Source organism: Saimiri boliviensis, chromosome 6 (assembly GCF_048565385.1).
Source record: "Saimiri boliviensis isolate mSaiBol1 chromosome 6, mSaiBol1.pri, whole genome shotgun sequence".
NCBI lineage: Eukaryota > Metazoa > Chordata > Mammalia > Primates > Cebidae > Saimiri > Saimiri boliviensis.
This window is the reverse complement of record NC_133454.1, coordinates 13,125,540-13,152,172: the sequence shown is the minus strand read 5'-3', so window position 1 is coordinate 13,152,172 and position 26,633 is coordinate 13,125,540. Positions and strand designations below refer to the sequence as shown.

The window sequence follows — 26,633 nt, the reverse complement described above, 5'->3', positions numbered from 1 at the left end:
CTAACTGTGTATTCGTATTGTCTGTTTGACATGGTAGATTGAGCAATTTGCGAGTAAGAGAGCGTTTCTTTGCTTATTGTTGTATTTCTAGTGCTAGTAATAGTACTTGTCATACAATAGGCAGTTAAATAAGTTGAATGAATGAATGATTAATAGAGAAGAGGGCAAGTAAGGAATAAGGAGACATGTACTTCATTTTCAGCTTGCACACAAATATTTCCTATTAATAGAAATATTTGTGTGCAAGAGCCATTTTACTCTAATTATTTGTGTATCAATTTTTATACATAAAATTAAGAGCCTTTTACTCATTAAGAGCCTGTTACTCTAATTATCTGTGTCTCAACTTTTTCATACAGAAAATGAAAATAATACAGACTTCTCATCTATAATTAGGGTTTTAATCTGGAGAAACCCTTGTGGAAGAATTCACAGATGAGAAATTAAAGACCGATGACCTGAAAAAGATCAGTGAAACAATTTCTCAAAGGAAATTTATAAAATGCTTTAAATTGTTCCTGTATTTTATTGAAATGAAACATGAAACTCATCATTTTAAAACCAATGGAGTATCAGTGGAATTTTACACACGTAATAGGAGCTATAATTTGGATTTTACTGGATTCATTTCTATTTACCTTTGCCAGCTTGCCAGACCCTTGTCAAGATCCCTATCCTGCAGTTTTAGTCAGACATAAAATTGCTTGTTTTGCAAATAAGATACATAATAAGAAGCACTTTCCTCCTATAGTTGGTCTTCCATCCAAATGTTCAAAAGCTTTCTGATTTAATGACTCAGAATTTTGTAACCACTCTCCAGGCTCCACTGTATTCCTTCTGTGTTCCCATATACGCCTGATTGTCTTTTCCTTTGAGGCATACCCGGACTGTTCTAAGACCTGAAATTATTACCTTTCCTAGGGCAGGTTGCAAAATTGTATGCATATTCTCCCATAGATTTTACCTCCTCTTTCTCTTCCCAAGCCTATTTGTTCCTAAATTTTAAGTATCATAATATTACAAGTATTCTCCAGCTGAGTTTTGGGCATACGCTTAACTAACTCAAATGCTCGTGTTTATTACAGAAAGGAAATATGGGCACAAAGGGCATACACCTAAGAAAAGTGTACAAGAGGAAAGATTAATACCTCGTTCCACTCATTGAAGAGATTGAACATTGTTCACATGGCACAGCTATAGCATTTCACTCTTGAACACCTACACCATTCATAGTACTTGGTCCACACTCTGGTGGTACAAAGGTAATTGTTCCTTTAAAATAACGTATTGTTCAAATGCTCAGGCTCTGTGACTTTACTCTGCTAGGCATTGTGTTGAACACTTTATACTTATTACCTCTTTAATACGTACAACGTTCTCATGACATAGGGACCATTATTTCATCTATTTTCAGTTAAGGAAACTATTTTCTGTTGGAACTGAAGAGCATTTGAAAGGAATGATAGAAAGAGAAACCCATAGAGAAAAGCAGAAGAAATGTAAAGGAAAAAGCCAAAATGCAAAAATCAGATAGGCAGAGGAAACGCTCTACAGCATAGTAATGTGTCACAAGAGACATTACAGTGTCTCTTACAAATCCCATTACAATGTCTTTGGAAATTATTGCTGATAGTTCAGATGGGAAATAAGCAAAAGCTTTAGGGGGGACGATGATAATACCTATCTGTCTGCATCTCAAGGATTAGTGTGAGGACCATATAAAATAACTTGAACAGTGGCTAATATGAAGTCAGAGAAAGAGGAACTGGGCAAGTTACATACATAAAATGGTGTGACTCAACATCTGCTAAATTGCCTATCGGTTTTATTAGATCGTCTTATATTATTCTGGGGAAAAGTCAGGCTATTTTCTCTTTCTAACTTGTTTAGATACATATTTCCCAATTTAAATAGTATTATGTTGTCTTAAATTGTTTGTAAGTACAAGGCAGTACATAATGCTTTGAATTTTTTATCACTTCAATTAATGGATTTTTAAGAGATGTCAAGATAGGAGGAATTTATCTGCTTCATATTACTCATATAATATATCATTGCTTATGAAGCATTTTCCAAGTAGGTTAGATAATGCAGTGGTTAGCACTGCATCATAATGTTTTATGTTCTAAGGGGGGAAATGTGATAATTCATTTGGGGTAAGCTACACTGACCAAAAACTGAAATCAATGAAACCACATTTTGTCTTCAGTCTGCCATAACAGAGTGGTTTTTGACCACAATGGCATTGTAGGCAGACCACAGATTTATGATTGTGAAGAAGCACATGGTGTACACTTTTCAATGTGTGGTTTCTGGCAAGATGAAAACTGGTTTATGTTGCTTTTAAGGACCTGTTTTGATAAGTTCCTCTAAAAGAGGAGCTTTCAATACTTTTTTTCCTCTTGGTCAGTGGTGTTTACAAGTTTACATATACTGTCTTTTTGACTCATCATGTAAGAAAAAAGTTATTATAGGTTAATGAACATTGAGAAATTGGAAGAGTAAGAAGGCATTTTAGAATTTATCACTGAGTAAACCTCAGCATCTTATTTTAAAAGAACCAAAACACAACATTGTTGTTTTTAGTGTTAACTAAAACAACTTTATAAAGCTTATTTTTTTAAAAAAAAAAGTACACAAAATTTTTCATTGCATTTTAGAGATCCTATTAGAATCCAGTGATTTTCATATTTCCTGCAGCATCATGTCAAGGAAAAAGCACTAGTTTTACAAAAAGCTGGAACAGGGTCTGAGCCTTACTCTGCTGCTTACTGTGTGATCACAAGCACGGATATTTTCAACTTTCAAACTCAGTTTTCTGTAAAATGGAGATCATGATTTCAACCTATTTTAAAATATATTTTTATTTAAATTTTTATGGGTACCTAGTAGGGATTCCATCCTTTTTCAGTTGTCAGGAGGATTAGATGATAGAACACAAACTCCCTACTCTGATAGGCAACAGGTACTCAATACATGGGGATTTCTTTCCTTCCAGCCTGTATTCATTGCTTTAGCAAATATTCATTGAATATCTATTATGTCCTAGGAACTTGGCCTAGGAAATACACAAAAAGTTTCTGTATTTTGGCTTATATCCTAGCTGGAAGAACAATATATGATCAGCAAAAATAAATTAATACATAAACAATATAAAATAGTATCAGGTTATATAGGAAGCAGAGAAAAGAAGAGGTAGAACTGGATAAGAGTGGAGGGGGGAGTTAGTTTGTAGTATTAACCCTTGCTTAGGGTATATCTTGCTCAGCGTAGATATTTGAGCAAGGAAATGAGGAAGGGAAGAATAATAGTCCTGTGGTTACCTGCGGTGAAGGCTTGCAGGCAGAGAACTGCTAGGGAAATTACCCTGGTATAAGAGCTTTTGTGACCTTTTAATGGAGGAACAAAAGGACCAATGTATTAGGAGGAAGAACCAGATGAAGTGAAGGGAAGAATAAGCCAGACACATAACAAAGGTCCAGGTCATGTGCAAGAACAGGAATTTGTAGGGACTTTGGCTTTTACTTTGAATGAAATGGGAAACCACTGTAGATTCTTAAACAATGCAGTATCATGACCTGGCTTATTTTCTAGCAGGATTCCTCTGCCTAGAGTGTCGAGGAGACGCTGTAAGTAGGGGCAAGGGTAGAATCAAGGAGAAAAGTTAGGAGGTTATTTCAGTAGAAAGATGATTAATGATGATTGTCAAGCACTTTTACTGGAGGTAGTGAGAAGTGGTGGAATTTGTGATATAGAGGATGGGCCAGTGGGATTTCTTTGCTGACTAAAGGATATGGAAGAAATCAGCAGATGGACTCCAAAGTTCTTCATCTTAGCTACTGAAAGAATGGGTTTCCCATCAGGTGAAATGCAATAGTAAGAATAAAGCCGCCTGGGAGACCAAGAAGATAAAGACCTAGATTTCAGTGATGGAAGTATAGAATTTAAGTTATCTATTAGATATTCAAATAAATATATCAAGTAGGCAGTAGAATTTTTAAGTATGGAGATTATTAAGACATCTGGACAAGATATTTAACATCAGAAATCTTTATAGGTGATATTTAATGACATGAATGAAATTGGGTATGATGACTAAAGAAGCCAGTGTAGGCAGAAAAGAGTATCAAGACTGAGCTCTGGAGTACTCCAACACAATAGCCTTAGTTTTATTTAAAACACGTTAAGTGTAAAAATATCACTGGCAATACATGCTAGATCCTTTTTAGGAAGGTTTTTTTTTTATTTTTTATTTTGCCAGTGATGAATATGTCAGAAGTGTATAATGAAGTGATCGGTTAAACTAGAAACCTTTTTTTATCAGGGACAATGATAAGGTTAAAAAAATGTTAGGTGCCTTTGAGTATTGTCATGGTTTATTGTTTTCTGGGATTTCCAAGTCACCATTAATTTCCAAGTCACCTATAATTTATTCATTTAGAATCAGAAGGGATAAGAAGCTAATATAAGTGAAGTCAAAATAGATGTTTATAACAGTAAGCTTAGTTCAACAAAAATTGTCTACTGTGTGCCATTGATTTGCCTAGATAGTCATTGACTTAAAGGCTCTTACTCTCAAATGTAGATGACATTTAATAAACACAGGTTAAAACTTTCCCCAGATTTTCCTCGTTCTTTCTTAAATCAATTCATCTATCTCTCTGTTAATTTCTTGCTTTTTTTAAAAAAAAACTTTATTAACAGTAGAGTGATAATAGTATTCCTGAACAGTTAATGGATACTAAACTATTTGTATGTTACATGATTGTTTGAATAATCTTATGAACTAGTTACTACTGTTATCTCAATTTTATGGAAAAGACAGCTGAAACTCACAGATAAAAATTTATGTGCTTTAAGTCACACAATGAGTCATTGGTGGAGCGTGAATTTGAACATGGGTATGTCTGACACTAAAACCTTTTGATTTAAACCACTACACTCTTAGAAGAAAATAAAGATGAATTGTTGCAGATATGTATTGTATGCAGCCCAAATTCTCAGCTGTACTTTGTTACACTACATTTGTCATAAATTCAACTTCCTTAGATTGTACTGGTGACTGGGTAATGTAGTGTACTTATCTAGAGAAACCTAAAAAGTGCTTAGAAACCTGGGAATTCTATTGTGAAACAAGGCAGTCACTTTCTTTTACAGCTGATCACCATTATGATGTTTGGTATTTAGGAAAGGATAGCTCCCATAATACAGGCTTTGATGGAAAAGCGACCGTGAAATAGTGTTATACTTGCTCTGAATGTTATATTGGAAAAAGTATTTTGAGACACACACACATTCCTTAAATATGACATGTATCATTCCTTACGGTTTTTCTTTCTGCCTGAAAATTCATTCCTGTATTACCTGGTTAACTTCTTATTTTCACATACATGACTTCCCTTTCCACCCAGAAGCTACCTCTGAACTTTTAAGACCTGGTTAATTTTCCCTCATCAGTGTTTCCTCCCATCAGCACTTTGTTCCCTTCCTTCATTCATTTCTGCATTTCTTGACATCTCTTTTATTCCTTCACTATACAAACATTAAATTGTTACCTATACTGTGGCAGGGATACTTAATGTATTGAAATTGCCTCTTTATTTGCATATGTCTCTGCCTAGGCTCTGGGATACTCGAGAGTAGAAACTGGGGCTCAATCACCACTGTGTGCCCAGTGCTACATTTGGTACCTAGTTGAAGCTCAAACATTTGCTAATGAATAATTTCATCCTTTATGCCACCACTGCATTTGGCATGTGGTTCAATTATTGTATGTATTATATGTGTAATCTTAACGCAGTTATTTAAGTAAGGTTAGGTACCTTCCATTTATATTTGTATCATCAGAACTTAGCACAGTGTTAAAAACAGAGTAAAAACCTGATAAAATGTTTCTTGCTGAATGAATTAATAAATGATAGGAGAGCCAGATGTATAGTATATACTCCTGTTCAGATTACTTTTAATCTAGAAACCAAGAAGCTAGATAGCAGCATTCTGAAAGCTTATTCCAGTTTCAATATTAACAAGAACTATTTATTACAATTGTAATAATAAATTAAACTTATTTCTCATAAGAAATAAGTTTAAATAACCTCATAAGAAATTTCCCCTAAAGATTCAGAAATAAATAATATTCAATACGTGGCAAAATTTTTACCTCCTTTCCTCATCTAAATTTAATTATAATAGTCAAATAGCCAGCACATTTTAAGCACATTTGGAATAAAAAATATCAGAGCAGCCTGGAGATAATTAACATGTGACCAGCTTGAAGCTGGTATTTTTCCCTTCTATAATTTCCTGAAAATATGGGGCTCTAAAATGTGATTGTGGAGAGAGGCAGGTGGTATACCATAAAAACCCCAGAATCATAGCACCTGGGATTACTTTTCCACCAGTTTTGTGATTTTGTCCATTTATAATAGAATGTTCCTGAGTTTTGTTTAATTCAACTGTAGAATAATAATATCTACCTTATAGGACTCAAAAGGATAATGCTTAAGATAGTTATAATAATTAGAAATAAAAAGTAATCCTCTGCATGGTTTTATTTAATGTGCTTATTTATTAAAAGGTTAAAGAAAAGTCCCAGGAAAAGTAGAACAAACTGAGGAACACAAATGAAATGCACATTAGTAAAAAGAGCAATTCAAACGCTGGAGTTATAAAACCTGCCAGTGGTGACACCTCTTGGAGCTCATCCTCTGCTCCCTCCTTGATTCCCACCAACATCTCTTTGTTTAACTCTGTGGCTTTCTATCCCCTTAAGTGAAGAGACAAAGGTTCCGACTTCCAAAGCAATTAGGTAACTCAGGGAACCAAAGGAACTTCCTAGAGAATGTCCTTATTGACATTAAGCTGTCGATACGTATTGCCTTGGAAGAAATAAAATGGAATAAAATAGAAGCATTTTACAACTCTGCACTTACATAAGATACGTTTCTTTATGATTGAAAAGCAGGAGATAATGCTGACCTCCTGTCCTAAGACTTCCCACCTAGTTACTTCTTGAAAGACACAATACTTTTGCTCTTCCCTTTTACTTGGTTTATTGGAAGGTTGGCAGCAACTGGTAAACTCCACCTGGAAGTGTTTCTGTGGCTTTGGATTGGGGACCTAAAGATCTGTAGGGCTCTTACTACTTATATCTCATTCTAAATTCTTTGATTAAAAAAAAATTAAAGATTCTTTCTAGGATACTTTTTGCAGATACGTGGCAGGGAATGGTGTTCCAGAAAAGGCGTCTTGGCAAAGGCTTTTTAGATAATTCTCTGAGTGTCTAGCCCAAATTGTTGCCTTTTACTACTTTTTCTCCTTTCTCTCTCAAATCAGACCACATTTTCCTCAGAGAACTAATGACCTCTCTCTAGTGATTTTAATTCCTAATCAAATCTTTGTTGCTTTTGATTCACATTACGTTATCCTTTCCCAAATCACTGGTAGATTCATATTGATTTTTGCAAAATTTTCTTACTGTGGCTCTCTCTTACCCTCTTTTTATATTTATCAATTTAGTCTTATATTTTGAAATCTTATCTTTTAGTGTTAAATATTTAAATAGCTCAAATAGGTTATGAATTATTTAAATTATAAGATTTTTAAATATGCAGAAAACAAATATAAAAGATATGGAGCAAATAAAAAGTCTATATTAAAAATGTTAATATTTTGTCGTATATGTTTCAAATAATACACACAGACACGAAAGCTATAACTAAAACTTCTTTTGTAACTCCCATCTAACTCCCTTTATTTTCTCACCAGATGCTGCTGCTACTCTGAAATCTGTATCCTTCCTTTTCATGTTTTTATACAATGTCTACTCTTTACATTGTGACTATTTAAATCATATTTATAAAATGGCCCATCATGATTGCATTTGCATTTTCTTTCTTTTTTTCTTTTTCTTGTTTTTTTTTTTTTTTTTTTTTTTTTTTTTTTTTTTTTTTTTGAGATGGAGTCTCGCTGTGTCACCCAGGCTAGAGTGCAGATGCATGATCTCCACTCAATGCAAACTCTGTCTCCTAGGTTCGAGTGATTCTCCTCCCTCAGCCTTCCAAGTAGTTGGGATTACAGGCACGCACCACCATGCCCTGCTAATTATTGTATTTTTAGTAGAGACAGGGTTTTGCCATGTTGGCCAAGCTTGTCTTGAACTTTTGACCTCAGGTGATCCACCTGACTTAGCCTCCCAAAGTGCTGGAATTATAGGCATAAGCCAATGCGCCCAGTGCATTTTCTTTCATATTCAAATCTTGAATATTCCTGGACATAATTACCTTGCTTAAAACTTTTCTCCCCACTGGAATGTAAACATTATAAGAGTAGATACTTTTATCAGTTTTGTTCATAGAAATATTTACAGCATTTAGAACATTGCTTGAGATGGGGTTCACAACACTCTACTCCAAAATATGGCACTTTGACATATTGAATATTTTAAGCTGAAGGAATTCGAGAAACAGCAGGTACAGAAAGACTTTGTGTCTTTCTCTGACCCTTCACCCCTGAAGCAGGTCATAAGAACCTCATGTGAGAGATGCCCTTTTTAAACCTGAAGGAAAAGAGCATGCTTATGTCAGAGGAATCTGAAAGAACAGGCTTTGCTACGTTTACCTGCGTTTACTCATGCCCTTTGTCCTATCTCCTTTCTCTACAGCTCTTCATTTTCCATCAAACCTAGCATACAAACAGCCAGATTTAACTGCTTCTTCAGGTCGTCATTTCCTCATGAAGACTCCAGTGTCACATAAAACTTACATTAAATAAATGTGTATGCTTTTCTTCAGTTAATCTGTCTTTCGTTCCAGGGGCCCCACTCAATGAACCTAAGATGGGTAGAAGGAAAAGATATTTTTCCTCCCCTGCTCCTGGAACACTGCTAGATATACATTTATTGAATAAATGAGTAGATGACTGAATGAATAAATGTTTTGAAATTTCTCTTAAGATAAACTTTAAAATACTTACCGTAGTTTACAAGGCTCTCCAAAAGGTGACCTTTGTCTAGCTTTCTTGCCTCATTTCTCCCTTACACTGTCAGTTTCATTTCGGTTTCTGTGTTCTATGTCCACAACACTTTTCTCTTCATTTTAGTTCGGCCAGTTCCCATCATTGCTCCAATTTTTCATGCTCACAATTTATTGAAGAGGCAATTTAAATATCACCTATGTTAGCTTTTACAGTTATGGGCTCTCCCACCATTGGGGTCTTCTCTGTTGCCAATACTCAGTATCTTATTATTACTTGTCAGTATTTGGGAAAAGAATCTCCATGAGGGCAGAGATCCTCTCTACCCTAATCACTACTAGAGTAGGTACTTGGTAATTATAAGACAAAGAAAAACTGCTTGCTGTCCTCAATGAAAGTAAGTTAAACTGGGAACATGTTCTCTCCTCATTCTCCATTTATATCTGATTTCTTTCATGTCTTCTTGGTTTTTACTAGATTCTCTTTATCTTCCTTCCTAATTCCTGGTTACTGGTTCCTAAGAATTTATGACTGCTGTTGAGAATATGCCTGGCTTAAACATAATTTTAATAACTTTATTGATGAAAATACATTCTCATAATATCATCCAGCAATCCACATACATATTTACTCACATACACTCACATGTATTTATGTGTAAAAAAGGAATCTGCTATCCTACCACTTGTAAACATCTTAATGTTAGGTAGCCTTCATTTAGGATATTTTTCTATGAAAAAAATATATACACATACAAAAAGTATGTGGCTAAATATATAGGTAGACATTGGTGTCAGCTGATTGCTGATGTCACTTGTTTTCTGAACAATTGTTTAATTCCAGGTGGGCTCAGATCTCTTAGCCATGCTAATTATCTTACAGGATTGTGTTGGAATAAAATGAGATAACATTTCCAAGATGCTGCAAACAGTTGCTGTCACATAGAAAGCATTATATATGTACTGGTTATTATCACAACGAAGGCACTGACCCAAAGGTGACTTGAGCTGTCATATTATAGGCTGAAGTAAGATAACTATAAGCCAAGTGTATAGAAGAAAGGCTTGCAGTATTTCCTAAGGCTAGCCCCAAGCCTTTCTGTGTGGCAGGCTTTGGAATAGCTGAAGCCATCAGAACATTGTTCTAACTAGCAATTCCGAGTGCTATGTTACTTTGAATCAGAGTCACTGAGGTGAGCTTGCACACAGCAATAGGCTCTTTGGAAAAGTGCTATAGATTCCAGTTAGAGGTTAAACTTCACGTGATATCAATGCAAAGACTTTTCTAGGTTTGGGATTTATTCTCCACCCAGACCTCCCGCACACATACACCCACTCACATGTATGCACCTAGCCAGAGAATCACTTCATTCTTCTGTGTGAAAACCTACTCTGGCCCCACGCTATCTATACGATAAATTCTGAACTCATTAATTAAAGGCTTTCCTCACAGGCTGGCCTTAATACCTACTTTAATCTTCATTTGTAACACTCTCCATCATTTTACTGGAGGTTGACACATACTTACTAAAAGCTTACTCTATGTCAGGCATTGTATTAGGTGCTGAGATTACTACTATGTTTAAAAGACAGCTCTGTCCATGAGAAACTAACATTTCCATAGGAGCTAACATAACCAGGAATTAGGAAGAAAGATAAAGAGAATCTGGTGTGAAAACCAAGAAGACATGAAAGATATGTATGCAGGTCTTTAAAATCTGGTTTGAAAAATGATTTAAAGAGGGAAGCAGAATTTGTTTTGTAAATACAGAAAAGGAAACTTCGTAATGTATCAAAGGAGGCTTCATAGAGAAGGTAACACCTGAGCAGAGTAAGGGAGGGTAAGTGGGAGTTACTCAAGTAAAGAAAGAGGGGTAAGCACATTACAGGCAGAGAAGACAGTATATATATGTACTTACAGGGAGGAATAAAACAGCATTATGTGTGGATGAGAATTATGAGCAGTCTTTGACAATAGAATGTAAAATGAAAGATGAAAAGTTGTGATTGAAACTAGAAAGATCATAGGAGTGTGGTAAAGACAGGACATTTTGTATGTCATGTTGAAAAGCTTGGAGTATATTATACAGAGATATACAACCAGTGGTAAGTTTTGAGTGATGGAGTTCAGGAAAACACTACCCCAAAATATGGCACGTTGGCATTTGAGAAAGCAGTAGAAGCAGGAAGGTAACTCTTACCTTCCCCTCACTGTTCTCCCCCGAAAGCAGATCATAAAACTCTCATTTGATGGTGCTCTCTCTATACCCAGAGGAAGTGAACATATGCATATCTCTAAAAACAAAGGTCACTGACAGCAATTTAAACAAACAGGATAGCTGAGTTCTCCCCAGCTAACTATCCTTAGATCAGCCTTTTTCATCTAATCATACTTCTTTATGACTTACTACTTCTCTATCAAACCTAGCATAAAAATGCACAAGTTTTCCTATTTCTTTGTGTTTTCCTTTCCCTATGTAAAATGTACATTAAATAAATGTATGTGCTTTTCTCTTGTGTGTTTGTGTCTTGCTACAAGGACTTCAGCCACAAACCTAAGCTGGGAAGAAAAGATAATTACCTTCTCCTATATGAGCGAGGAAATAAAAAAGACACATCTGTATTTAGGATACATTATTCAATAGCAAGATCATCTTCTCCCCTCAGCATCTTCTTCAAGTAATGTGATGACACGATTTCTTGTGTGCTTTGAAAAAAGTTTCAGCTTGCTGTCTCCTTTAGTGTTTTAAAGAAGTGTTATACAAAGCATTGTTTGCAAAATGTAGGGGACAATGGAGTCCACTTTAATTTGGAATTTTGTGTGAGCTATGATCCAAGTTATTGGTTCTTTCCAATTAAAAAAAAATTGTTAAAAGTACCTTGCTTGAAAATTTTAAATATTTATGTCTGCAACAATTGTCTCAACATAATAAACTGTATAATTCTTGTCATAAAAAAATCTGAATTCTCTCTAAAAAATAGCAAGATGAAAAGTGGATTTAGAGGCATGTGGCATAAATCTAGGGCAAGGGAATAAATTGGGATGTTACTGCAATATTTAAATATGAGATGATGAGAACCTAAATGAGTGAAGAGTTGTACTAGGAGAGGAGTAAATGTGGTTAGGAAGATTTGGCAATTCAAACCATTAGGGCTGATAAGAGATTGGATTTGGGTGGCCATATCCACCTGGAGAATGGAAAAGCAGGTTTATTGTTAATTGGGGCACAATGGTGAAATGATGAGGTTTGGATATACTGGACTGACACAAGTGCGGACTAACCAAGTGGAGATATCTTGCAAGTAGTTAGATTCATGATCCTCAAACTGAGGAAAATATAGGCTGGGCTGTACAACTGGGAATCCACAGCATGCAGGTAATAATTAAAACCATCAAAGTAGATGACATCACTTCGAGAGATTGTGTAAAGGGAAAAGCACAATGAGCTACTGATGGAACCCTGGCAAACATCCGTTTTTACTGATCTAGACTAAGCCAAAGAGGCAACAGCAGCAACAACAAAAACACCCAGAAGTGGTGTTTATGTAGATAAGAGAAACCTGTGTTAAAAGGCTGGCAGAGGAGAAGACTTTAGGAGACTGTTGAGTATCAAGCTCATTACATTGTGCAGAAATGTATGTAAAGTAAGGACTGACAAGGGGCTATTAGTTTGGCCATGTGACGACAACAGATATCTTCGGCTAAAATATTTCTGAAGGCATGGTAAGGGCGGGAGGCAAATTGCTTTGATAAATCAAGAGTGAGGAAGATAAAAGAAATTTATTACTCAAGAAAGTTGATTGGAAAGAGGGATGATGGAATTAACAGTGCAAAGATGTGGATTTGTGTTTACACTATAAATAGGACGTCTCTGAGGTAACACAGAGTATATAAAGATGTGTGCACCTTTTATATCAGACAGACCAATAGCCTATTAGTCATTCCTCAGTCTTACTTAGCTTATGATGTTATTAATTCTGAAAGAGCTACTTCCTCTTTCAAGTTCCTTCTTAACTTTTTTTTTTTTTTGTAAAGTGATCTTTAACTCATGTTTCAAGATTAAACTTTCCCAGATTCTCTAGGGTTAGTTTTGCCCCCGACCCTTCCATAAAACTTTGCTTATTCCTCACCTATAGCACCAAGAACACTGTTGCTACCTGGTTCCATGCTTTTCTTCTGCAAGATTATACATTTCTTAGGAACTTAGACTATATCTTTGTATTCCTAATTCAAATTACACTTTCTGGCACGAACTAAGGTCTAAATTTATTAATCAGCCCTTGAAAATCTCAAAGACATCTCTGATATTTTCTGTGACTAAACTATTGATCTTTACAAAATAATCTTTCTAGTCTTCAGAAGAGAGAATTTGGCAACTTCCTTAACACCTTCATCATCCAGTTTATCTGTATGTCATGTCGATTTTACCCCAAAGTATATCTCAAATCTTCCAATGCACTATTTAGTTCAAGACACTAAGAATTCTTGTCTACAGCTCTCCAAGTTGTCTTGTTTCCACTTTCTATCATTTTCTAAATTATTTTTTATTAACAGTAACGAGAATATTTAAAAATATAATTATGTATTTTTTTCTTATATTAAAATCCTGCAGTGATTTCTCATTATATAATAAAACACGCAAATCCTGAACATGTTCCCCTAGGCTGCATAGGTTCTTGCCCCTACCACATTTTTTTTTTAAACCTCTTCTGATACCATTTTCCTGCCTGCTTACCCACATAGAGACATTCACATGTGCTGTTTCCCCAGAGAGAAATCTCTTCTGAGTCATTATTGGCTAAATATTTATATTTATAATTTAGGTCTGAGCTAATTTTGACTTCAGAGAGAAATTTTATGGCCACAAATTTAAATTATGACCTCTCTAATATTTTCATTTTTTTTATTCCTATTCTTTGACTTGCTATACAATTTGTCAGTGAGGTACACAGAGAGCCCATTAGCAAACAAATAGCTGGCCAGCCATGTGCATGTGTTGTTTCATGTCTCATTCCCCGCAAGATGATGAGGTATATAAGGACTAGTATACAGGGAACAAGTGACACAGGACCCGTTGCCATTTTTTCGTCTCATTTTCTCTAGTATCTAACATTGTAATTGAAATAGTAATAATAAAATATTTATCTGTTGAAATAACAAAAGAATGGATTGTGTTCATTCTCAGTAGCATAAACTTACAAAGCATGGTGCAAAAAGTTACATCTGCATATTCATTCTCAAGGTGTTTAGCCATGCAAGTTAGTTCATGATGCAAGACAACTTTTCTTTTTCACAGTAATCCAGTTGGAAATTAGAAAAACAGGTAAAGAAATACAATAAGGGAAAGATCAGCAATACTGCTCTCCTCACCCTCCTTCAAGAAAACCAATCATAGTATTTTCTTTTTCTTTTTGACATTTTTACTGTGTGTGTGCACATAGGTACACTATAGTTCATCTATTCAACAAAATTTATTGAAGGCTTTGTGTTTAGCACTGAGTCAGCTCTGGCGAAAACAGGATGAATAAGAGCATTACAAAGCTCATAGTCTAAGGCAAAAATAGGATTCAAATGCTGTCACAAGGAACTTTGGTGTTTTATTAAATCAGATTTTTTTTTTTTAAGAAAAGGAAAAGTCTTCTGTATACATATCCATCATTACTAAAAAAAAAAAAAAAGTGAGCTGTCTTGAAAGATCCAGGATCATGGAATTTTTTATAACCAGACTTTTGAAATAAGTGAATACAACCACTATGAATAAAATCATTTGTCTTGGGAGAGATGGAATCTAACACTGATGACCTTATGAGCTAGCCTCTAGAAGTTTTGTGCTAAATCCATCTAAATTCTAAAACCACTAGACAACCTGACATAGCACATGGTGGGCCCTCTGCCTGCAAGCTTTCTTCCTCTTTCTCTTGCAGACTCAGCTCATGGGTGCTCTCCTCATGCTCCTGTGACTATAAATCTATGCCCTTTTATTATATTATCATATTTTAACTTATTGCCTTCTTTATTAATCTGTAAACTTTATTAAGATAGAGGTAGTATTTTTATTTCTTTATTTTTATTTTAGTGGTAGGCAAATAAGCATGAGTGAATTTAATAAATATTGAAGAAAAATTTGAAGACAGTATGAAAGGTATCATATTCTGTTTTTATACTGTAAAAATTAGAAAGGACTATGAAATATAGACTGGAAAACACAATGACATATTATTTAACATCTTTTAGCACAAAGAACCAAAACAAAACATAAAATAAAGTAAAATCAAGTCTTGTGCCAACAATACTTGAAAACTTATTAGTTGGAGCCTCCTGATTTCAATTAATAAAAATGATTAAGAGAAGTATAGAACTTTAGATGACATTCTGCCCAATTGGGTGCTACATTTTTTGTTCTTGGACATGTCGTGACATATTTTCATCACTTCCTGGCTAAAATTTCTTTCTCTTTCCCCAAAATGACACACTTAACTGGGACCCTACTTAGGAACTTCTGAGAATGTCCTGAGGATGAAGGAAGAATGCCCAATAGACAAGCTAGGAATTCTGTTCCAATTTTGGAATGAGGATGGGCATATAGGCAGATCTCTCCTGGAGATTTGAAGATTTTAATAAGTAGCTCAGACTTTGGGAAGGCTTGTGTTCACAAAGAAATTCTTTGTTTCATAAATAAGACTTCTCAAGATAAGTAACACGTGGAGGTGTGACCTCCCCTCTCATGCCTGTGTCTTCTTTTAGTTAATTTATATGTGTGAGATTGTGATACATTACCTGTGAGATCCTCAGTGGGCCAAGACCCCAGCTGGCACGCCTTGCAGGTGTACTCATCAAAGACATACTCATTCTCCTTACAAGGTGTACAGGTCCAACAACAGCTGACTTCTCCCTTTCGGATCACCTAAGACAAATATTTGAAATTTAGATTAACTTTTTTGCATAGATAAAAATCCAACAATTCCATATTCCAATATGCTGTTTCACATAGCAGCAAGGGCTTTTGCTTATGTTATTTTAAATTCTATCAGATAAGCAGTATAGTTTTTAGGATTCTTAATTTTTAATTAAACTGAGGCTGAGTTTAAACAATGAGTCCAACATCATAAAGTTAGTTGGTGGCAGGGTAAGGAATTAAATTAAATGCAAGTCTTTGGATAATTAGCCTTGGATACCTGTATTTAATTAAGTAGCTATGCTTATGCTCATATGTACATACACGTAACTGCATTTGCCCCAGGATCTGGTCTGCTGCTTCTTTCCTCAAGTTAAGAACTTCTGCTCTCTGGATTTAGCAAGGCTTCCTTCCCTCCGTTAGTTGAATAATTGTGAGCAAAAAACACTGTATATTTCCTAATGTTCTAAAATCTATCCATGTTGATAAAAATAATTAGGAATTTGTATTGTGTAGAACAAGGCAAAAGATGAAGGTTTTTTCTGGAGAATATCTCTTGATCTTTCTACAAAAATCTGGTTCAACAATTCAACCCATTCTTTCCTATTCCAGTAGCTTTCTTTCGTTTGAAGGTAGATGAGGTCATTGAGACTATTACATACCTCTTAATCTATCTGATTTTTTTAGGGTAATGGAAAATAATTGAAGTAATTTAACAGTTGAAAGAGTCACAGACGTTATTCTTTCAAAATAGATGTACCTTTTCTCCCCTATCATTGGTGCATGAAAAGCCTCTGTGGAATAGACAGCATTCATTAAATGTTCTTTTAAATAATTAAAACTGTGATTAATACTCAGCAATAACCAGACATAGTAATGATTACACTTTATATTCCTAGTCTTAGATACTGACCCTAGTAATGTCCTTTGATAATTACATCAGCTAGATACATATAGCCAAATATAATTGTAAGCTGACAACTTTTTTTTGTTGTTGTTGTTGTTGTTTTTTACATTTTGTAGTATTTCTTATACTGACTCTTAAAACTACAACAATACAAGTAGGGAATAAGGGCCTGAAATATCTTTTCCCTAAAGTAACTAAATAAGTGAGGCAAATTGCTCCTTGGACCTGATTAAAGTATTCTTCATTATAATTTCAACTATTTCCAGGCTCTTTGTACATGTCACATACTGTTATCCCATTAAAACACTAGAATGGCTCTGTATGAAGTAGCTGGTTTATTTTATTCATTTTCTTGGGGGAGAAAACTAAGGTATAGTTAACTCACATAGCATGTTGGGGTAAATGAGGGATCAAACAATATGTGTTAGACTTCAAAGGCTCATGCTTATACATATTGAGTCTTGTTGGAAGATAGACTGTGTGATATTTTGAGAGAGGCAAGGGAAAGCGTGCTGGCTTGGGAATCAAGTGACAGCAGGTTCTAGTCTTACTTATAGCCACTCAGTACTTGTGTAGCCTTGAACGGTCCTCCAGCTAATGCTCAGTTTCTTTTAACTGGACCTATTGCTTTTACCATAATAATATCTACCTTATAGGATTTTCTTAGGATTATATAAAACATCACAGAGATTTGTAAAGTGTAGAACACTCTTAATAATTTTACCCATTTCATTAATAATGTGCACATATGCCGATAGATAGAAATAAAGAATTTTATTTTCAAGGCATACCACACTTGGCAAAACTATCCTTGAACAATTATTAGATTTTGTAATGCAAACAGGCATACTGCAAAGCTGAAGAAGTCTCTTTTAGACCTTAGCAGGGTTGGCAAATAAAAGCAGCTACATTTCCCTCTACTGGAAATCTATTGACTTCTCGTGGTTCAGTTTTCATTGGTTTGTGAATTTCAGGTTTTTATTAAAATAAGTTAATGCCTTTTTCCAAGAAAATTTCCAATATTACAATCTCTTTTTGAATCAATAGTGACAACTTAATATGGCTTCCTCTGATTATTTATAACTTATTTGTTTTACGTTTTCATACTTTATGGTCTGTTTCACATTTCCTTTGAACACAAGGTAGTGACAATTCTTTTTCATGGCAATTTAACATCTTGGAAGTAGCGGTGCTTTCTTTTTTATTTCTTTTATTTTTTGAGACAGAATCTTGCTTTGTTGCCCAGGCTGAAGTGCAGTGGCACCATCTTGGCTCACTGAAGCCTTGACTTCCCCAGCTTGAGAGAACCTCCCACCTCAGCTTCCTAAGTAGCTGGGACTACAAACGTGTGCCACCATGCCCAGTTATTTTTTATTTATTTATTTATTTTGGAGAGGTGGGCTCTCACTAAGTTGCCTAGGCTGATCTTGAACTCCTGAGCTCAAGGGATTCTCCCACCTCAGCCTTCTAAAACTTTGGGATTATACTCATGAGCCACTATACCCAGCCATCAGTGCTTTCTTTATGAATAACAATATATAACATATCTGAACCTTTACTAGACTAAATTCTTTCATGGAAACTAAGTTTACAAACTTGGAACAATGCCATGAGATGTTGATATTATGAATGAAATTGCTCAGTTACAATCTTAAACCATATTAAGAAAATCTTGTAAATTGTATATTTAACAGAGTGAAAATGATATCGGGTTAGGACAATGGGGTTTGGGATTTTTAAAAAAGGACTAAACAAATATTACAAAATAACCAGAATTAAAAATATGATAGGGAATCAAATTCTTCTGTTACATAAATTATTCCCTATAGAATAGAGTAGAAAAGTATATATAAAGAAATCTCTCAAATCAGTCATTCAGCATTTAGAAATTACATTTCAAAAGGTATGGCTGTGAAGGATCAAAAATGAACAAAATTATATGATAATTTGCACTGTGTAATCTTTCTACAGGAAGCACTGGAAATTATGAATATTGATATTCTGAATGGGTATATAAATAATTGTACATGAATTTAGACCTTTCACATGAAGAGTTTATCTGCAAGATAATTGGCCAAGATGCAAACCTCTTTTGTCTTGATACAACAAGTGTTGGCCAATGTTTTTTTGTGCAAAAGACCAAATAATAAAAATTTGGGCTTTGGGCCATACAGTCTCTATTGAAACTCAGCAACTCAGTTAGCCAGCTCTGCCACTATAGCAGGAAAGTAGCCATGGACAATGTATAAACAAATGAGTCTGGCTGTATTTTAATAAAACTTTATTTACACAAACAGGCAGTAGTTCAGATTTAGTCTGTGGGCCATAGTTTACCAGCTGTATACCATAATAAGACATACAGAAAATTTCAGATACCTTACTTTTTTTTTTTGTTTGTTTGTTTGTTTGTTTTTGTTTTTGGTTTTTTTTTTGAGACGGAGTTTCACTCTTGTTACCCAGGCTGGAGTGCAATGGCGTGATCTCGGCTCACCGCAACCTCTGCCTCCTGGGTTCAGGCAATTCTCCTGCCTCAGCCTCCTGAGTAGCTGGGATTACAGGCACGTGCCACCATGCCCAGCTAATTTTTTTGTATTTTCAGTAGAGACGGGGTTTCACCTTGTTGACCAGGATGGCCTCGATCTCTTGACCTCGTGATCCACCCGCCTCGGCCTCCCAAAGTGCTGGGATTACAGGCTTGAGCCACCGCGCCCGACCGATACCTAATGTTTTGAGACATTTGGCAGTATTAACATACTTATTTTTATTTTTTCTGCTCTTATGGTTTCCAAATTTTCAGACCTACCCTTTGAGGGCCTTACTATCAGTACTGAAATATTGCAGCTTCACTCTTAATCACAGATGAACAAACACATGAAATGTCTTCTAAACAGAGTGAAGGTAAGGCTGATTGAAAAGACTAACTCTAACAGCTCTGGGAATACACTACCCAAAATGTGGTATTCAAGGTTTGATGAGCAAGTAAGTTATTTTGATATCATTTTTCCTACTGCATTGCACACCAATGCTGCCCTCTCCCTGCTTTTATTATATCTTTGTCTTCTTTTCCTTCATTGAATTTTCATTTCCTGTAAGTGTGGTCAGATCTTCTTTAGCCTAAGGGTAATTTTTTAAATGTCCTTATATTACGGAATTATCTCTTACATAGTTTTCACCACATACTTCTTTGTCTTACACTTTTTTTTCAATTGACGCATGATAATATGTATGTACACATAATAGTACATATTTATTGGGTACATGGTGATGTTTTGATACATATAAGGTATAGTGATTAGGGTAATTAGCATAGGCATCATGTCAAAAATTTATTATTTCTTTATGTTAGGAATGTTCAGTATCCTCCTTCTAACTATTTGAAACTATAAATTACTGTTAACTATATTCATCCTACCATGCTAAAGAACACTAGAATTTATTCCACCTACCTAGCTGTGATTCTGCTTCCTTTAACAAAGCTCTCCCTATTCCTCTCTTTCTCCTTACCTTCCCACCCTCTAGTATTTTCTGTTCTAATTTTTACTTCTGTGAGATCGACATTTTATATCTTGCATATGTAAGTGAGAACATGTGACATTTAATTTTCTGTCCCTGGCTTATCACTTAACATTCTGTTCTCCAGTTCCATCCACGTTGCTGTGAATGACAGGATTTCGTTCTTTTTTATGGTTAAGTAGTATACTGTTATGTAGATATACTACATTTTCTTTACTCATCTTGATACTCAATTGCCATTATATTCTGTTCAACCTGGCAGACCCAGATGAAGGGCGAACCCTGTTTTCATGTCTTTCTCTCATCGTTCCTCTTCTTTGACCTTTCTCTTCTGCTGACTGCCATCGTATATGACAGTGAGTTCTCTGATTGTCTCTCTGCACGTGTTGCTGCTCAGCCGCTACCTCTTCCTTTTTTACGCTTTGAAAGAAATTCTCCAAGGTATATTCTTGGTCCATATTTATTTTTTATTTACGTTTTTAAGTTCTGCAGTTTTATGTATTCTAATAGCTTCAACTTTAACTTTATTCGATCAATTCCTAAATCTGTATTGTTAGCCTTATTTTTCATTGCTGTAGACCAGACTTTTAATCACTGGATGGCTATACCAAAACAACATTCCCCCAAACTATCCTGTTACCTTTTCTCTAAATCCATACCCATTTTTCTCTTCCTGGCAATGCCACCTTTCAGTTACTAACACTTAGAATTGAAGTTGATTGCGTTGACTTCTCTTGTGCAACTTGACATCAAATTATTAGTAGTCAGCCTGATTGAATCAGTGTCTGTAATGCTTTCTCCAAACATGTCTTCTGGCCCCTTTTCACTGTATTTCTTCCCTAATTCAAGGCCTTGTTACCACCATCACAGCATCCTTCTAACTTGTCTGTTCTTTGTTGTGTTGTAACTCTATTCATCTTCCTTACCACAGCTCAACTTATGCCGACATCCTGGTCAGATTTATTCTCTGACTTCTGTTTAATGAAAATTAAGTGCAATGTATTTAGTTTGATGTTAAAAACTCCACAAATCCAGGTTCAACTTATTTCAACTTTCTCTTTCATAATAACCATTTAGAGCAATGCACCTAGATTATTCACTTGTTGCTGGACAATCTTCAGCTGACCACTTTTGTCCCTTTTCTTTTATTGTTCTATGTAAATGTTTTCTTCCTGAAATCATACTCATTTTTTTATGGTCCAGTGTTTGACATTTTATTCAGAAGAAATCCCTCTATCCTTTTTGTACACACTTACATAGCCCTCGTCTTTCCTGTCTTAATGAAGTCATCACATTTTACATGATGTTGCTTCTCAGTGTCCATATTTTTCCTCACTTAGACTGTAAATCTTCTGATAATAAAGGGTGTCCCATTTATTTTTGCCTCATCAATATTAACTATTAATTTCTATTACTCTTCCGTCTTACTCTTAATTGATGCCTGACTATTTTTCTTTAAACCCATAATCCACAACACGGTTTTAGCTGTTCTTTTCTAATGGATGGGCACCATATCCTTTTAATCAGCTTGATAAGGTACCCATAACCTATCCAAATAATGAAATGGTTCAGTTGTTATTTTTTTTATTTTTATTTTTATTTTTTTTTGAGACGGAGTTTTGCTCTTGTTACCCAGGCTGGAGTGCAATGGCGCGATCTCAGCTTACCGCAACCTCCGCCTCCTGGGTTCAGGCAATTCTCCTGCCTCAGCCTCCTGAGTAGCTGGGATTACAGGCGTGCACCACCACGCCCAGCTAATTTTTTGTATTTTTTAGTAGAGACAGGGTTTCACCATGTTGACCAGGATGGTCTCGATCTCTTGACCTCGTGATCCACCCGCCTCGGCCTCCCAGAGTGCTGGGATTACAGACTTGAGCCACCGCGCCTGGCCCTTCAGTTGTTATTAAAGCATGCCCAGTATTTGGGCAAAACCAGAATCCAATAAATTACACTGTCACCTAATACCTATGGCTTTATGGGAAGCCATGAAGAATAAGGGTAAAGTGATAAAGCTGGTAAGTAGATCAAGGAATAAAAAGCCAGAAGAATTCTGAGAACAGAGGGCAAGAAACATCTAGTTACGATTCAAGGTCGGAACTGAAGTTCAAATCAAAAACGGATGTTGCTTCAAGGATCAGGAGCTGAACTGTCTATCAGAGCCCCTAGTATATGGTGATCAAATGAGGGGCAGTTAGAGATAAACATTGGGTTAAGCAAGAAAAGCCAGGACCTAGAAATATTCTAGGTGTTCACAGTAATTAAATAAAACAAGACAGACCATGTGGCTTTAAATTTCCTAGCTTAGTATGTTCCAGGATTCCCAGTACAGAAAGCATCTCTGGAAATTAAGGTGAGAAGAAAATGCCACTCTGAAGTTCCTGTGCTATGCAGAATGTTTCCCAGAGAAATATCTGAGAAATCAAGCAGAGTTAGCTGGCCAGGGGCTACATCAAGTTCTTTAATTCCCTCAAAGCAACTTAACCACATACAATGTGTTTTAAAATGAAACCTCCAAGCAGCTAAAACAAACTTTCAACTAAGATTCAGTTTAACAAACAGAAGCTATACTGTGGCTTTAGGAACTAGGCCACTGACTATCTAAAAACCCAGCTTGCCCACTTGAAGTTAACCTCTAGAAACATTAGTGATCTGTGAAGTTTTCACCATTAAAACAGTGTTTTATCTTGCAAATCATGCTTGTTCTTCTCTTTGCTCTGCAGTTACGAATTTATTACCTTTCTGCATTTGATTATTTCCAGTGATTTTTTGTTGTTGTTGTTTTTAACATTCTCTTCAGTAATGCAAATTTGTGCCTCCTACTCCCTTAAACCCTTCTTAGTAAATAATGTTAACCTTCCAATAGAAAGAAGTGGAGTGCATTATCATTTAAGAACTATTTATCTAGCATTCTTACAAAGAAAGCTATGGAGCCACCTTATATATTTGAAATTCTCTAAAGACCCTGACTTTCCATTAAAATATACTTTTATATATACTTTCTGTGAAGAATTCACTGAAGCATGAATCACCTTATAAAGAGAAGCTAAAATATATCAAAATGTACATAAGTATAGGTAATCTATATAAACATACTACGTCTTCCAAATCTAGAGCATACGCTGGTATAGACTGTATTACAATCCAGCTAAGTTTGAAATCTTGTTTTAACACATTGCTCAGTTTTAAGTCTCAGTTGACAAATCACAGGACCACATCAGAAACTGCTCGGCAGTTGGCTGAGGAAAACTTAACTTCCAAAGGCTCAAAGTGGTCCTCCAGAGACTGTTACACTACCTCAGGGAATTTAATTTAGGAAAGGCCACTATTAAGGGACACTTTGAGTATAAAGACAGGTGCACTCACAAAGTACAGCCAGATAAATGCTTGAGTTTATCTTTGAATCTATAGATAATGCATTAGAATAAAAATTAATGAATTCATACACCTTTCAAAAGGAAAAACCGAGGAAGAAGTAGCAATAAAGTTATAAATGATAATGATCAGATGAAATGATTTAGAGAAGGCTTGTCTGGGTCTCAAAGAGACTAGGACTCAGCAAATGGTCAAAAGGAAGCATGATGTGTTCTTACTTTGGACACAAAATAATGCTCAGTTCTATATGGCCAAACATCATTCTCTTTTTGCTACATAAATCTTTTTATTTTTAATTACTGACGAAATGCTTTACTGAAACTCCACTCCGGGCCTTTGTTTTGGGATCTGTTAGTTTCATTGCTACCTCCTGGTTGCTGTCCTTTCAGGCCTCCTGCTGCCTTCCTGCTGTCCTCTGATTCTTCTGTTTCCGTCCCGCTGTCCCCTGAAACCTCCATATTCTTCCCGTGGTCCTTCCAGCTCTGGTTGCTCTGTGGCCACCGAGCGCTGCCAGTGTCGTGAATCGTGCCATTTCTCCTGTATTTCTGTTACTGATGCAGTAGGTACATCAAAACAAACACCCAGCTTTCCTTTGGGGAAAACCATTCCCTTCACTTTGGAATCAGTCTTCTCACCCAGATGCTCTTTAAGTTCTTTCCATGCATAAACTAATATTTGGCATTTCACTTAAGCATCAGAAGATCATGGTCACAATACCCACATTGAGTTGATCAAGGAGTGGTGGTCTATGAATGTGACACCTGAAATATGGGTCAGTGCTGCTGCCAGAGTTTCCCCAGCTTTCTTCTCTTCTATCAGCTTCTCCACTGATTGCTTGAGATGTCTAATGGCAGTGAGAGGCACGGAATCCAAAAGCCTGGTGGCATCTTTGCTGGAAGCTTTTATTATTCCTGTTGCAGAAGGAACACCTTCGTTTGAACTTAATTCTTGCCTTTTGCTCCACTTGTTCTAACTGATACTCTCCCTTGTGCTGCTAAAGGCAGATGCACACTCCTGTCCTTCCAGCTCTGGCCATCCACTCAGATAGATGAATGTAGGACTCTACATCCTTTGGTGGAGAGCTTTGTATAACCAAATCAACCTCAGGGATGTCTAATGGGTGTTCAGCAACATTGATTGCCACCAAAACTCCAAAACTACCATTTCTAAAGCCTTTCTGGGTGATTTCCCTTTGCTTCTGTGGAATGTCTCTATGCAATAACTGGGTATCCTGCTTTTTAGCCAAATTCTGGGACAGCTCCTGGGCTTCTTTCTTGGTTTTACAAAAGATGATAGTGCATCCTTGATAACCACTATATACTCACATGACATCCCCATAACTGCTGCCCTCTGAGTCTGGTGGCACTTAATAGCCAGATGCTCTACAGTTACTGCTGTTTTCTGAGTCTTTTTACCAATCAGGTCCACCTGTTCATATGTAGATTTCATGTATTTCTTGGCAATATTAAACACCCAATGAGGGCAAGCTGCAGAAGGAAGCAATGTTTGGGGATTGCCTTCAGAATCTTTCTTGTATGCTGCACTTAAAATTTCTTTCACTTGATCAGCAAATCCCATATCCAACATCTGGTCAACTTCATCCAGGACAACACGCTTAAGTTTGGTGAGACCTAGTTTGCCATTCCGTATGTGGACTTTGATACGACCTGATGTCCCAACCAGGATATCAATCCCATTCCTCATGTGTTCAAATTGACCTCCATAAGGAGTTCCAGCATAAAAACAAGCCACTGGCAGCTTTTTCGTGATGTCACTGAAGTCTTTGCTTACTTGATTTGCCAACTGTCTTATAGGTACACGAACCAGTACCTGAGGGGGACAACCTCGCTTCTGGTCTTGCAGTCCCCCATGAAGTTTCTCAATCAAAGGGATGGCAAAGGAGAATATCGTTCCAGTTCCTACCTGTGCCTGTGCAGTTAAGTCCTTCCCACTGTAACCACGATGGAATGTCTTTGCTTGTATAAGAAACAGGAAGGTCACGCCTTGGTCTTTGAGAAGCTGAATAGTTTCTTCAGGTAGGGGAAAATTAGAGAAAGCACCATCTTTTAGTTCCACGAGTATCTCCTGCTCTATTTCACTGTTCCTTTCTTCACTGGCCCCTTCTTTGGGGTTACAGGCAAGATTCAGAATGAGGAAATTGATTCTTTAGTTTAGGGCTTTTCTCTGCAGTTTCTCCATGCTTTTCCTTTTCTTTCTTCATCTTCTTGGGCTTAGAAGCATGTATTTCTTTCTCAGAAGGCTCCTCATTTTTTGTAACTTTTTTGGTTTTAGAAGAAACGGCATCCTTTTCAATGGGCTCCTTTTTCTTTCTCAAACTTTTGGTTTTAGGAGAAATGCCATCTTGAGATGGCTCCTCTTTCTTTTTTGCTTTTTTTTGATTTTGGATAATTCATATCAACTTCAGAAGGCTCTGCTTTCTTTCTAATTTGTTTAGCTTTAGGGGAAACAGTTTCTTCCTCTTCTGCTGTCTCTTCAGTCTTACCAGATTTTGGCTTCTCTTTTATCTCTGTTTACTTTCATAGTATCTCTGCTTTTTCCATTGCGATGTCTGATTCCAAACCAATGTCACTATGGAGTTTTCTGGGCGTCTTCAGTGTAGGCTGCCCAGGCCAACTAGTCTTCTCAACCGTATTGAATATTTATTAAATTAGAATGAATAAATTAAACTAGAATGAATGTCTTTTCTAATTGTGCACTTTATTCCCAGGAACCCATATCTTTAAAGGCTCGTTTAAGTAGAAAGGGTGTGGGCAAATATGACTCATCAATTGGTTCCATCAAACCAACTACTAAGACTATTATGAGTTGCATCCGAGATTTCACAAGGAATGAGTGAGAATTTCTAACATTAGAAGCTTACAATATAAAAGGTAAAATAAGTGTCTAAAATTTTAGAAAATAGCCAGTGATCATGAACACTGTTTACAACAAAAATGAAAGAAACATAGATGC

At 36.0% G+C, this 26,633-nt stretch overlaps 1 protein-coding gene and 1 pseudogene across 5 annotated transcripts in view; both read right to left on the bottom strand.

The window, feature by feature from the left end:
- Nucleotides 1-26,633, bottom strand: part of GRM5 (glutamate metabotropic receptor 5) — a 535,146-nt gene that overhangs the window by 69,136 nt on the left and 439,377 nt on the right. For all 5 annotated transcript variants that reach the window (XM_074400361.1, XM_039462302.2, XM_074400358.1 and 2 more), the window contains exon 7: nucleotides 15,751-15,877. In XM_074400361.1, the coding sequence (XP_074256462.1) occupies nucleotides 15,751-15,877 (127 nt within the window). The remainder of the gene's footprint in view (nucleotides 1-15,750; nucleotides 15,878-26,633) is intronic.
- Nucleotides 19,278-26,630, bottom strand: LOC141584792 (nucleolar RNA helicase 2 pseudogene; annotated as a pseudogene).